This window comes from Eurosta solidaginis, chromosome 3, assembly GCF_040869045.1.
Source record: "Eurosta solidaginis isolate ZX-2024a chromosome 3, ASM4086904v1, whole genome shotgun sequence".
Lineage (NCBI taxonomy): Eukaryota > Metazoa > Arthropoda > Insecta > Diptera > Tephritidae > Eurosta > Eurosta solidaginis.
In genome coordinates, this window is record NC_090321.1 from 22,070,214 (window position 1) to 22,086,014 (window position 15,801).

General features: G+C 38.6%; 1 protein-coding gene across 3 annotated transcripts in view; it reads right to left on the reverse strand.

The window, feature by feature from the left end:
- LOC137243439 (collagen alpha-1(II) chain-like) overlaps positions 1-15,801 on the reverse strand; it is a 32,548-nt gene that overhangs the window by 15,421 nt on the left and 1,326 nt on the right. For all 3 annotated transcript variants that reach the window (XM_067771213.1, XM_067771214.1, XM_067771215.1), the window contains exon 2: positions 5,101-5,447. In XM_067771213.1, coding sequence (XP_067627314.1) covers positions 5,101-5,344 — 244 coding nt within the window. In that variant the 5' untranslated portion in view covers positions 5,345-5,447. The remainder of the gene's footprint in view (positions 1-5,100; positions 5,448-15,801) is intronic.

Here is a 15,801-nt window from a genome sequence, read left to right on the forward strand (position 1 = left end):
TAGGTTCCTGGGTACTCACCTCAGATCGCTATTTAAAACGAACGATATCGGACCATAACCACGCCCACTTTTTCGATATCGAAAATTTCGAAAAATCGAAAAAGTGCGATAATTCATTACCAAAGACGAATAAAGCGATGAAACTTGGTCGGTGGGTTGAACTTATGACACGGAATAGAAAATGAGTAAAATTTTGGACAATGGGCGTGGCACCGCCAACTTTTAAAAGAAGGTAATTTAGATGTTTTGCAAGCTGTAATTTGGGAGTCGTTGAAGATATCATGATGAAATTTGGCAGGAACGTTACTTGTATTACTATATGTATGCTTAATAAAAATTAGCAAAATCGGAGAAGGACCACGCCCACTTTTAAAAAAAAAATTTTTTAAAGTAAAATTTTAACAAAAAATTTAATATCTTTACAGTATATAAGTAAATTATGTCAACATTCAACTCCAGTAATGATATGGTGCAACAAAATACAAAAACAAAAGAAAATTTCAAAATGGGCGTGGCTCCGCGATATTTGGTAGGCGCTTAGATTCTTGGACGATAACTGTTTTCTGTGAAAAAGGGCGAAATCGGTTGAAGCCACGCCCAGTTTTTATACACAGTCCACCGTCTGTCCTTCCGCTCGGCCGTTAACACGATAACTTGAGCAAAAATCGATATATCTTTACTAAACTCAGTTCACATTATTATCTGAACACACTTTGTATTGGTATAAAAAATGGCCGAAATCCGACTATGACCACGCCAACTTTTTCGATTTTGAAAATTACGAAAAATGAAAAAAATGCCATAATTCTATACCAAATATGAAAAAAGGGACGAAACATGGTAACTGCATTGGTTTATTGACGCAATATATAACTTTAGAAAAAAACTTTGTAAAATGGGCGTGACACCTACCATATTAAGTAGAAGAAAATGAAAAAGTTCTGCAAGGCGAAATCGAAAGCCCTTGGAATCATGGCAGGAATACTGTTCGTGGTATTACATATATAAATAAATTAGCGGTACCCGACAGATGATGTTCTGGGTCACCCTGGCCCACATTTTGGTCGAAATCTCGAAAACGCCTTCACATATACAACTACCACAACTCCCTTTTAAAATTCTTATTAATACCTTTAATTTGACACCCATATTGTACAAACACATTATAGAGTCACCCCTGGTCCACCTTTATGGCGATATATCGAAAAGGCGTCCACCTATAGAACTAAGGCACACTCCCTTTTAAAATACTCATTAACACCTTTCATTTGATACCCATATCGTACAAACAAATTCTAGAGTCACCCCTGATCCACCTTTATGGCGATATCTCGAAAAGTCGTCCGCCTGTAGAACTAAGGCCCACTCCCTTTTAAAATACTCATTAACACCTTTCATATCGTACAAACAACACATTCAGGGTTACCCTAGGTTCATATTCCTACATGGTGATTTTCCCTTATTTTGTCTCCATAGCTCTCAACTGAGTATGTAATGTTCGGTTACACCCGAACTTTGCCTTTCTTACTTGTTTATTTTGGTTCTTTTTTAAGGAAATCAATGGGCAACCAAGGCGACCAGTTGCAAATGATTGAAGATGTTTTTACTTGCAAAAGCATGAATTTGTGTGAATTTATTTGTAAGTGCTACATAGCAAACGGTTATGTTATTTGTATTGAACAAATGTATGAAGATAAATTAATGTAGTTCGACAGGCGTCAATGAAAAAGATGTCACCATCTAAGTTTGTTAAATGAAATGTATTGGAAAATGAATTTGTTGATATTGCATTTGGATTTTAAGGATACAATCGACTGCTGATGTTTGGCGGTAGTATGTTTTTAACACGCTTTTATTAGCTTGGCCTGTATGTAACGGAATCTTTGAGCTTAATTTTCACCGGTTTCTAGAAGTCTGATTAATTTTAAACTTTGCATACGTATCAGGGACCGATGACAATGCATTAATGTGGTGGTGTGGTGACATAAGGTCAACGGACATAAGGTCAATTGGCCTTATTACCAGTTTGAATGGCCATAGGTTTGATTGAAACTCTGCACACTTATCAAGGCTCAATGACAATGCTTTAATGTGATGGTGCGGTGACATAAGGTCAACGTAGTTTGTTTGATTGAAACTTCGCACACGTATCAAGGCTCGATAACAATGCATTAATGTGATGGTGGGGTGACATACAGTTAACGGACATAAGGTCAATTGAACTTATGACCACCCCAAATGGCCATAGATTTGAAACCTTGCACATAATGCGAAAAACGTATTCCTTTATTAATGATAGAAGTGGATGCATGGCACATCAACGAAAGAGCATACTGGAGCCCTTTTTTCACACGCTTTTATTAGCTTGGCCTGTATCTATGTAACGGAATCTTTGAGCTTAATTTTCACCGGTTTCTAGAAGTCTTATTAATTTAAAACTTTGCATACGTATCAGGGACCGATGACAATGCATTAATGTGGTGGTGTGGTGACATAAGATCAACGGCCATAAGGTCAATTGGCCTTATTACCACTTTGAATGGCCATCAGTTTGATTGAAACTTTGCACACGTATCAAGGCTCGATGACAATGCATTAAGGTGATGGTGTGGTGACATAAGGTCAAAGGCCATAAAGTCAATTGGCCTTATTACCACTTTAAATGGCCATACATTTGATTGAAACTTCGCACACGTATCAAGGCTCGATGGAAATGGAATAATGTGATGGTGGGGTCACATAAGGTTAACGGACATAGGGTCAATTGAACTTGTGACCACCCCAAATGGCCATAAATTTGAAACGTTGCACATAATGCGAAAAACGCATTCCTTTATTAATGATAGAAGTGGATGCATAGTACATCTACGAAAGAGCATACTGGAGCCCTGTTTAACACGCTTTTATTAGCTAGACCTGTATCTATCTATGTCTCTATGTATCCATGTATGTATGTAACGGAATCTGGAGTGGAGCCGAGAGACCCGGTAATGCAGAGCTCCGAGCTCCGTTGCAACTTTTGAAGCATTTTAAGATAGGTACTTTAGCTAGTGCAGGCCACCAGACCAAGGCACCATAAAGAAGAATCGGGCGCACAGTTGCTGTGTAAATACAGTAGGTCACATTAAGGGAGAATCCCCAGGAGGTGCCAATTGTCCTCTTGCACGGTGAACAGCTCTGCTGCTGCCTTCTTGGATTGCTCCCTATATGGTCACTCCATAATAGCTTCCTATCCAGAATGACTCCCAAATTCTTGATTTGATCGCTAAACGCCAAGAACGTACGCCCAATTCTTGGTGATGTAAGATTTGGTACTTTGTACCTCCTCGTGAAGAGAACAAGCTCGGTTTTATCCGGGTTGACTTCCAAACCTGTGGCGGGTTGTACTCCTGGAGCAGCTCCACGATATCAGCTGGGTCCGTTGGCGTCACTGGAACCCAGGCTCTAGCCCTTGGGCGTGAGGGGATATCCACTACCTTGAGGCGCGCGCCCGGATATACCACCCCTATCAGCGTGACGGCGGCCCTATAGAGGTTGACCGACCTGGCGACGTCACAGGCAATTAGCTTGATATTGCCCTGGAACCACCCTGCATCGGTATAAGATGGCGGTGGACCAGGGTTGTCTTTTTAACCTTAACGGCCACCGTAGCGAGCGCGGCCTCGATCCACTTCCACTGTTGTTTCGGGATCCTGCCATCTTCGCTGCTCTCGTCTATAATGCCAATGATCTGCCCAGCCTTGGCAATTTCGGCGAAAGACCGCGTCCAGCCTCCCTGCTTCTTGGCCTTTTCGGTGCCGTGGGGTTGGATTCATCCATGGACCGCTGGCGTTTCGAGGTTTCATCACTCTAGACTAAAACTTTTAAAATTACTTGAACTAAAAAATTAAAAATAAATAATAGTTTAAAAAAACTAAAAAAACACGCTTTTATAGCAAACCGAACTAAAAAATAGAAAATAATTTTCAATTAAAAAGAGGTTATATAACAGTAGTAGAAGGTCAAACAATCGTTTATAATTAATCACCTCAAAATAAAATTATAATAAAATTTAAGTTATTAACAGAATAATTTAATTCATTTTTTTTTTTTATTTATTTGCTATAAAAGCGTGTTTTTTTAGTTTTTTTTTAACTATTATTTATTTTTAATGATAGTAGCAACTTTGTTAGTCTACGGTTGTAAGGCGTACACATTATCTTCACAATTTACAGCCACGCGCTTGCACTGACGCCTTTCTCGCTTGGCCGATCATGTGCACCTCTCGCCTTCTCTTAATATCGCCCAATGTAATTGGGACTTCTACGAAGCTAGCTTGAAGGGATGCATCCTTTTTAGGTAATTCATCCGCTTTTTCATTCCCGTCTATTCCCTTATGCCCCCGGAGCCAATATAGATGTATGCTTTCCCTCGTCCCGATTCTTTCCAGGGATCGCTTACAATCTAACATACTTTTAGATGCTTTGCTATGTAGCTTGTAGAATATTTTTATTTCCGGATCAGCACAGTATAAGAATTGCAAAAATTACCTCTTCAACAGCTCACAATGCACTTCCCAATCATGCAAGAATATATTTCGCAGCGAAGGCTCAGACTTTCCGAACAAACAGCAACATACCTAGAGCCTTTTGCCCAGTCTATCTCCGGTCGGAATGCCTGATAAAGTCGCAGACTGCCTTTATGTTTTCGGATGCTTACGCCTGTGAATCAATTTAAATCTCGCTAATATTCCTTATAGATAAGTTATTAAAAACTTCAAAAAGAACATACGAGAAATAATCCATACAAAAAAATTCTTCTTTGCGTTTGCATCTCGTTTATCTGCCTTCAACATATACCAGTTTCACTGACTGAGCTACAAAGTGTATTTAACAGACAAAATTAAAAAAAAAAAAACTTAAAATCGGATAAATGCGTTAAATTCTCTCCACACTCATTGAAATGCTCATCAAATGGTTTATTTGTGCGCTGAAACCAGTTGCGCTCAAATTTCAATGAAAACCAAAATCTCTTTAGCTTTCAGGTAACACCACACACGCACACATACATTCATGTTATTTTCTAACTTGCTAATCTCTGCCACCACTTTACTATACTCACCCACATCGACATCATCGTAGTTGTTGTAATCGTATGCATCAAATTCATCTGCACCTGGCAAATCTGCTTCCGGTTGTGGTTCTTCCGCTTGCGGTCGTTCACTCAAGGTTTTGCGATGTTTTTTCACTTTTTTCGTACGCGATTTTCGTTTGCCCACATGATCAGAATCGTCTGCCCAAGCGTACTCCAGCAAAACGCATAGAACAAAAGCGTAGCAAAGGAGGTGAGCTTGTTTAAATTTCATTGCTTTAACTTTTTTTCGTGATTCGTTGATTTTATTGAATTATAAAAATAAATTCAAAAAATCAAAATACTTTAGATGACGTGTCCATTTGTTGCATTATAAACTGTGCCAAATAAGAAAAAAAAAAATATTAGAAAAAAACTCACGTTTTTAGTTTTATTTATAAAATATTAAGATTTATCGAAAAACAAACTCAAAATCGAAACAGATTGCGCAACACAAAAATTGCAAAGCATAAAAGAAGCACTAACATCAGTAAAAGTGAAATCTAAAAGCCGAAATCCGTTATGCAAGTCAAACAAAATTTAGTTTCAAGGTACGTACGTAGCTTCGATTACGATTTTGTTGCAGCAATGTGTAGGAAGAGTGGGTCAACAGGCTTTGAGGTCGGATAGAGTGGAGCACGTCACCACTACACGCACAACAAATGTGGACATACTCATAGCAGATAGTACACTCGTGATTTTTTGTTTCAAACAAATCATGCTTTTGGCTTTGTGTGTGTGTGTTTGTGTTCATGCGAGTTTATTCAGCTAAAAACGTTTTTTGAATGCGACACATCCCCATCGCAACAAGGTTTGACTCAATATTTTTTTTTTTTTTTTTCATTCATTCAGCCAATAAACATGCAGTAATCTCACTTTATTTTAGGCGAGGTCATCAACTTGGATTGATAGAACAAAACAAAAAAAACACATATCTACATACAAACACTCACAAAATTAACTAATAGAGCACGTAAAAGTTTATTGTTGTTGCTGGGTTTGGCCGAAAAGTTTTCTGATTTTTTTTGGAGTTATTTTTGTGTTTTTCAATTTTATTTATTTTTTTTTTTAAATTGTGCATTCATTCCTATTACCCATGTTAGTGTGTGCGTCCGTATTCATTCGAGTAGCATGGTCAGTAGAAATCGTTATCAAGCCTCGTGTTTTTATTCACTGCCTTTTTATACCCAGTTGTGGCGCGGTATTATGCATATTTTGGGCCTACAAAGAAGTTTGGAATTGTTCGATAAGTTTTCCCCATGATACTGCTTCTCTTTCAACCACTCCCTCTCCTCCTCACTCACTTTCCAATTGCATCTGTCTCTTCTCTTCCACCCTTCCTCTCTCCCTAACTTTTCTGCCTCAATTATACTTTTTTCTTACTCGGAACAGCTTCAGCATAGCCCGTATGGTTCTAGCAGTACAATACCATATAATATGGATCGAACAGACCACATGGCCCCGTGCCTGAGCGTCCAGAGAGATCTTGGGGCCTTAATAGAGTTGAATTGTTCCAAATTATCTGAAAAGGTTGGGTCTGCTGTTTACTGTGTCAATACAGAAGTTAGATTCAAGTGGCTGCCGTCCGCGTCGGAGCAGCACACCTCGGTCTTTATAGGCCCATTGTGAAACCACACGAGTTGGTTCCTACCCTCCTAATTAAACCACTTCGTTGAGTTTGTGAAGCTAACTAAGCGTCGTGTGTTGAGCTCAGCTATATCAGTCAGATCTTCGAGAAAGATCTGGCCCAAAAAACGTTGCCTTCTTCTACCGAGCGCTGGACATTCGCAGATTAGATGCCTAACAATTTCAACCTCTTCTTCATTGCCGCAGCTTGTACAATAATCATTAAGTGGAGCGCCAATCCTTTCCGTATACGGTCCAATACAAACCTGACCAGTGAGAAGACCCACAACTAAGGAAAAATCCCTCGCACCGAGGGTGAGAAGCTCACGCGATCTCTTCTCATTCCATTCCGGTCATGTGCGTTTTGCCGTTTGCCATCCATCATGGTGCTTTCACCTGGCTCCCGCTTCCATCATTAGAGCGTCCTTTATCTTGAGCTTGCAGGTGGATAGCGGCATGCCCAACTTCTTCCAGGATGGTAAAAGTGGAAGGGAGGTACTCATTCTTGCAAGCTCATCCGTCATTTCATTACCTGGTATGTCCCTATGCCCGGAACACATACCAGATGCAGAGTAAACTGTTCAGCCATCAAGTAGATCCTAGAGAATCCCAAATCACTGAAGTCTATTTTGGGTGGAATTTTCCACGCGTGGTGAAAGCAACATGAATTCTAGGGAAGCGTTTCTAAGCTGCGTCGCGTCAATATATATATTGATAGTCAGACAGCCATTAGACGCTAACCTCACACAATACTTCATCAAGAAGTGTGCTGGAATGCAAGGAAGCATTAGAGAGACTTCGCTCAGACCGGACCATACATCTATACTTGGTTGTAAGTCATAAAAAGATTAGACGTAACGAAATGGCTGATGGGTTTGCAAAGAAGGGCCTGCACTAGATCGACAGTGGACATCCAATCCCCTTTGAAGAAATCGAAAGGAGGTAGGACACCAAACTTACAAAGTTGGTAATTTCCCTAAAGAACGATAACTTATGGCTCATGATAGGCATATTTACTGGAAACTGCAGATGTAGTAAGCGCTGGAAGAAACTATTGAGCACGTGAGTTGTTCATTTCCTACGTCGCGAAATCAAGTCTTCGGCTTTTAGGGGCGGTAAAGGTGTCAGATCCTGAGGCAGCAACTAAACTAGGTCTTAGACAACATCTAATATTTGCCAAGAGGGCGGAGTTATTAAATAATATAAGTCCTCGATAATATAAGTCATCGTGCCTAATAAGTGTTTTTCAATTGGTCGTCAAACAAATTCTAGCTACACTATGGATACATTCAGTCTATATGAGGTCTTTATTGACCAACCAATTTAACCAACCCAACGCAATTTAGAGAACTCAATAAAATCATTTATCGACTCACTAATTTAACCTTCTGATTTTCGTCAACTACTGAGCTTATGTTCCCTCCCGGGGGCTGAGCATTTTGAAAGTTTGCCGTTGCCTTCTTTATAAGGTCACTTAATGTACGAGCGCCTCTTTAAGCCTTGCTGTCGCAGTGCTCCTGTCTTTTCCTTGCAGTAACAGCTGGAAATACTCCTTGCATGACTTTGACTACCGCACCGTTTTATCCCCTTGAGTGAACAAACATTTTGGCCTACGGCCAATGGGCCAAACTATTATAAAGAGCAAGGCAACCTACGTATTCAAAACGTTAGTTTCAGTTAATCTTAACAAAAAGACCTCAGTCTTAATATGTTACCGGGGGAGGAAGACGATTATTCACCACTACTTCGCATGCGCATTTCTTTGCGCTCCTTTGCAGTATGCATCAATTGCGTCATAACTATAAAAGTTATCTTCTTCGCAACAGTCCAACAATATATTTGTCTGCATATTCGGGGAACTAAATTCCTAATGATAGGCTCCTCGCGAAAAAATCTGTGTACAGAGAGTCTTTCGTCATGAAAACAAGGGCAGTGAAACATTACGTGTTCTGCGCTTTCCAATTCGAAGGAACAGTATGGACAGAAGGGATTCTCATCTATTCCACGCTTATATAGATATTCCATTAAACCGCCGTTCCCGCTCAATATCTGTGTGAGGTGGTAATTTAGTTCGCCATGTTTTCGCTCGTACCACTCCGCTATATTCCGGACTAGCATGAAGGTCCAGCGCCCTTTTCTCGATTCTACCCACCGTTCTTGCCACCTAACTAATGTTCGTGACCTTGCGCATCTTCAGATGGTCGGCTGATTCCAATGCCATATAGATCGGCCATTTCACCTGACAGTTGATCTACTGGGATTTTCCTGGATAAAACATGGATCGCATCGTCCGATAAGTGCATGCTATTCGTATGGCGGTAATACTGTAGGCTGATAGTATATCTTTTTGGTGGACCATTTTTGATCCGTGCAATACCGTTGCTGCATATAATATTATCGAGCTGCTTACGTTGAATAATGCTGACTGGTAGCTTCTCTGGGCCGCAGATGTTGGCCACTATTAGCGTAAGGGCTCCACTAACTCTAGAAACTTTCTCCCTTACTGCCCTGAAGTGCTCCTTAAAAGTTAGTTTTGAATTATAGTTTACTCATAGATATTTCAAGAAAGGCTTTTATTTTATTTGAGAGTCTCCTATGGTTGGAACTAAGTCATCCACAGTCGCGTTGAGCTCACCAAAACCACTTATGTCTTATTGCTAGCCATCTCCAACCCCATGTTCTTCAGCCATTCCTTTATTCTTCCCACGGCGTCACTACATAATGCTTGGAGCAGATCAAGTTTCTTGGACACTGCTACTACGACAATATCATCTGCATTGCCGACAATTTCCGTGTCATCGGGAAGGTCGATTTGTAGCACACCACATTCCATAGCGTTGGACCTATAACAGATCCCTGAGAGACACCGCCGGTGATGTTTGATTTCTTGATTAAATTGCTACCAATTATTCGGCGCCCTATTACTGGTAGTTCACAGGGTATGTGAAACCATTTAAACCAAATTCGTCCCGCTGGGTGCTCGTGGTCGGTGTTGCCAGTGACCCCCTAGGGCTGACTTCAGCGTTCACCTCTATCTCTCTACCTCTACCTTCACCTATAACTTTACTTCTACCTCAACCTCTACCCTACCATCTACCTCTACCCCTTATTCTATTTCTCTCTTAATCTGCTTTTACCTCTTGGTTGATACGAAAAGCGTAATAAGTTAAGTTTTTCCTTGGCTGAGAAAAAATGAAAGGGCGTATATAATGTTAAATTCCTGACAAACTCATACTTTCTCACTATTTTAAATGTTTATTTAATTTTTTTTTTTTGTATTTTTATACTCAGTTGAGCAGAGCTCACAGAGTATATTAAGTTTGATTGGATAACGGTTGGTTGTACAGGTATAAAGGAATCGAGATAGATATAGACTTCCATATATCAAAATCATCAGGATCGAAAAAAAAATTATTGAGCCATGTCCGTCCGTCCGTTCGTCCATTAACACGATAACTTGAGTAAATTTTGAGGTATCTTGATGAAATTTGGTATGTAGGTTCCTGAGCACTCATCTCAGATCGCTATTTAAAATGAACAATATCGGACTATAACCACGATAATTCATTACCAAAGACGAATAAAGCAATGAAACTTGGTAGGTGAGTTGAATTTATGATGCAGAATACAAAATTAGTAAAATTTTGGACAATGGGCGTGGCACCGCCCACTTTTAAAAGAAGGTAATTTAAAAATTTTGCAAGCTGTAATTTGGCAGTCGTTGAAGATATCATGATGAAATTTGGCAGGAACGTTACTTTTATTACTATATATATGCTTAATAAAAATTAGCAAAATCGGAGAACGACCACGCCCACTTTTAAAAAAAAAATTTTATTAAAGTCAAATTTTAACAAAAAATTTAATATCTTTACAGTATATAAGTAAATTATGTCAACATTCAAGTCCAGTAATGATATGGTGGAACAAAATGCAAAAATAAAAGAAAATTTCAAAATAGGCGTGGCTCCACCCTTTTTCATTTAATTTATCTATGATACTTTTAATTCCATAAGTCGAAGAAAAATTTACCAATCCTTGTCAAATTTGGTAGGGGCTTAGATTCTGGGACGATAACGTATTTCTGTGAAAAAGGGCGAAATCGGTTGAAGCCACACCCAATTTTTATACACAGTCGACCGTCTGTCCTTCCGCTCGGCCGCTAACACGATAACTTGAGCAAAAATCGATATATTTTTACAAAACTCAGTTCACGCACTTATCTGAACTCACTTTGTATTGGTGTAAAAAATGGTCGAAATCCGACTATGAACAAGCCCACTTTTTCGATATCGAAAATTACGAAAAACGAAAAAAATGCCATAATTCTATACAAAATACGAAAAAAGGGATGAAACATGGTATTTGGATTAGTTAATTGACGCAAAATATGACTTTAGAAAAAAACTTTGTAAAATGGGTGTGACACCTACCATATTAAGTAGAATGAAACGAAAAAGTTCTTCAGGGCGAAATAAAAACCCTTGAAATCTTGGCAGGAATTACATATATAAATAAATTAGCGGTATCCAACAGATGATGTTCTGGGTTACCCTGGTCCACATTTTGGTCGATATCTGGAAAACGCCTTCATATATACAACTACCACCACTCCCTTTTAAAACCCTCATTAATACCTTTAATTTGATACCCATATCGTACAAACAAATTCTAGAGTCACCCCTGGTCTACCTTTATGGCGATATCTCGAAAAGGCGTCCACCTATAGAACTAAGGCCCACGCCCTTTTAAAATACTCCTTAACATCTTTCGTTTGATACCCATATCGTACAAACATATTCTAGAGTCACCCCTGGTACACATTTATGGCTATATCTCGAGAAGGCGCCCACCTATAGAACTAAGGCCCACTCCCTTTTAAAATACTCATTAATACCTTTTGTTTGATACCCATATTGTTCAGACGCATTCTAGAGTCACCCCTGGTCCACCTGGTCGAAAAGGCGACCTCCTATACAACTATCAACACTCCCTTTTAAAAGCCTCATTAATACCTTTAATTTGATACCGATATCGTACAAAAAAATTCTAGAGTCAACCCTGATCCACCTTTATGGCGATATCCCTAAATGGTGTCCACCTATAGAACTATAGCCTACTCCCTCTTAAAATTCTCTTTAATACCTTTCATTTGATACACATGTCATACAAACATATTCCAGGGTTACCCTCGGTTCATTTTCCTACATGGTTATTTTCCCTTAAGTTGCCACCAAAGCTCTCAACTGAGTATGTAATGTTCCGTTACACCCGAACTTAACCTTCCTTACTTGTTTTTTTTTTTTGGTCTGTTGAAATTTTATGCTGGTACGACACTTTTAATGACCAAAGTTTTTGTTTGTTTGTTCCCGATTAAAAACTTATTTGTGTGCGTTAATTGTTGGTCTGTTGCAAAATCATTGCCATTAATTTTAAATTAAGTTACAAATAAAAAGCTTAAAGTTTTATTGTGATAATTTTGAAATGTTTCCGGTTAACTGCTGAGTGTAGCAAGTTGGTGCATAAAAAAGTGGACATTTAAATAGTAAGAACCGAATACAGAAAGCGCTTGTTCAGTCGAATTTACGGACTAATAAAAAAAATGATTTGCCTTTTCCAGTATTGAGTCTCCAAGGGGTTTCAGGCGTAGCAATTAAAAAGTTGATATATTGAAATGCTTCTAGCTAAATTGTTTAGCGTTCAAAGGTATATGAAGAAATGTCAGTTTTACCACTGGCTAAGTACCGTAGAACTCTTTGCGCTGTTCAACCCAGCTGTTTTTTTTTTTTTCAGATGATTCAATATTTAAAGGCCCATCAAAGTGTGTTTATCGCTGTCTTGATTGAACATTATTTACTTAGCTATAATAACCGAAGCAAATCTTATCTAGCGCAAGCAAAAAAAGAAAACAAAAATATTTAAATACTTACATTACTATTTTTCTTAAATAAATATTGTTAGGTTTTTCGCTTGTTTTCGGAATTTTAAATGTAAATAAATTATTTTACTATCACAAAATAAGCATCAAACATTTTAACAGCAATTTTGCGTAAGTTAAGCGGGGGTTGCCCTTATTACTTTTAAATGTAAGAAAATATTTATTTGAAGCAATTTTTAATTTATAATTTACTAGCAGACCCAGCAGACGTTTTTCTGCCCTAAATTTGGTCTATCTGCATATATTTTAATAACCTTTTTCCGTATGACTCTGTCCTCTTCACTTTTTCCTAAACATTTTATTCACCCCTTTCTCCGTCTCGTCTCATTCTATCTCTTTCGCAGTCTCCTTCTCTCTTCTCTCAAGTTCTTCTCATTCCTCTTCATCCCTTATTGCCAGTCCCAGAGGGTGGTATGTATTTTGTTCCCGTCCCATTCCGCGTCTCAGTCCCAGTCCTAGTCCTGATCCCAGTCCCAGTCCGTCTCTGGTCTCCATCCCGGAAAAAAGTATATAGGCAAATTTATATACCTAATTTCAGGCAAATCTCAAAAGGACGTATGTAAAGAGGTATGTGGGTATTATTAGTTCATGTCTTTATTTCAGCTTGGCATGCATATTGATCAGTTTTGCCAGGTTGATGCGACTAAATCGAATATCACAATGAAAATTACTTTAACAGCAACAGCTTTCATTTGATATCCATATTACGTACACATTCTAGGGGTGTTCGGGTCCACGTTTTGCCCTATATCTCGAGACCCTAGTCACAAATAGATATAAAAATTACCCTGTAGTAAAGCACTCATCAACAGCTTTCATTTGATATCCTTAAAGTATAAACATATTCAAGGGGTGCCCGAGTCCACGTTTTGGCCTATATCTCGAGACCCTAGTCACCCAGGGGGACGAAAAATACCCAGTATCAAAGTACTCATAAACAGCTTCCATTTGATATCCATATTGTACAAATACATCCCAGCATTACCCAGGTCCACGTTTTAATCTCACGACCCTAGCCAGAACGGGATAAAAAGTTTCCTATGTCCGTTCACTGGTTCTAAGCTACCTCTCCACCAATTTTCAGCCAAATCGGTTCATACGTTCTTGAGTTATGCGTAGTGTAACTAACACCACTTTCTTTTATATATATAGATTTAATAATTTGGGAAAAATTTAAACATCATGACATCAGGACAGGCAAGGCGACAGCTGTTTCGATTTGTTCAGTTCACACAACCCCTCAAACATTCTCGAAGAGCTCATAATTTAGGTATCCGATATAAGTCCTAAATATCTGAAAAATATGAGCATCAGAAATATGATCATATAAGAGTCTTTTCTGACTCCAATATGATGAAAATTATGAGCTGTACACTCTCGTACAGCAAACAAGGCAACTTTGGAACAAATGTTATATTTCATTTTGAAACAATTTATCTTTCATAATTTATTACATGTCAGCATTGCAACAATGGAATTATTTCGTTATTTTTCATTGTAACCACAAAACTGCCTCCGTATGGAGGATTGTATGGATTTCCTTCGAAATTCCTGCGTCCGAGCCAATACTGAGGATATGCTTCCATATTTTTAATGTCATGCGTCGAAAATCCTCCATGATCTGGTCAATCCTAATCCCTAAAATAAAGCACATAAATGACTCCGAAAAGAGTCATATAAGAAGAAAATTATGAGCTGTTTATGAACGTAATGGTAGTCTGATCGGACTACTATTTAGGCTCACATATGTATGAAGAAAGGCTCATATCGGGCGATCATCGCAAGAAGGGACTAATAAATGAGCTCATAATGAGTGTAAAGGATCCGAATTAGTACTTCTTCCTGACACTTTTTTGACTCCAAATGTTTTTTGTGAATAACAGTATTCATTTAAATATATGATGGCCTCAGAACTGTAAGGTTAGGTTATGTTGAACTGCCCGGTTAATAAGACTTACCTAGACTGAATGTGTCCATAGTGTTACTAGAGTTTGTTTGACGACCAAGCGTAAGAACCACAATCAGGTGCCAGAGCTTATGTTATAGAACAACTCCGTCCTATTGGCAAATACTAGAAGTTGTATAGGACAGAACGTGCGCAACCAATTCCACCTGCAGCTCGCACTTCCTAACATCTGCTGTTGCTGACGGGGCCTTACTTATAAGCATGTGACTACATAAGGCAGTATGTCAATTGTGTGTCCAAAGTCTTTTCTCCACAGAGGTATGAGCTGTTTTGTGGGTCTACTATCGTAGGATTTGCACATGATTTTAGAAATTTTGCAGCCCCGCGCTTTTGGCCACGCCCTTCCTTCTTGATGGTTCATAGGCAATTCCCATCTTCTTTTTATTTCTCTGAAATGGATTGGGACGTTTACCGTCAGTTCAGCGAGTGCCGCACCTTCCTTTGCCAAATCATAGGCCTTTTCATTACCTTCTTCACTTTATGATCGGGCACCCAGTACATATGTATAGTACGGCCTTAGCGAAGCTTCGCTCCTGGTCCACCTTTATGGCGATATCTAGAAAAGGGATCCACCTATAGAACTAAGGCCCACTCCCTTTTAAAATACTCATTAACACCTTTCATCTGATTCCCATATAGTATGAACACATTCTAGAGTCAGCCCTGGTTCACCTTGTTTTACAATATTAGTCACTTAAGCGGTTTTACACACACTATGATCATACTTGCACGAAATTGTATAACGCAACGTATAATTGAGAAATATTTACGAAATTTAAAAAAACCTATTTTTATAAAAAAAAATTCTTTTAATACGGTCACAGTTATAGTATTTTTTTTTTTTTTTTGTTTTTAATGTAGAAGATTTTTGTTGTTTGCTTTACATTTCATAACACCAAATGAGAAATCATTTAAATCCAACCATAACCAGTAAAGGTGTCTAAGTTCGGGCATAACCGAATATTATATACTCAGCGTGAGCTCCAATTAATTGCACATTTCATTTCAGATAAATTACTTTTCTACATAACACGTGGCGCTGCCCGTTTAAATAAAAAAATCTCCCCATTTCCTCGTACAATAATACTTGATAAGTGAAATATCATTGATTCGAAACTATTTTTTGCTAAGTTATAGCTTATTATTTTCGTCTACGACCCTT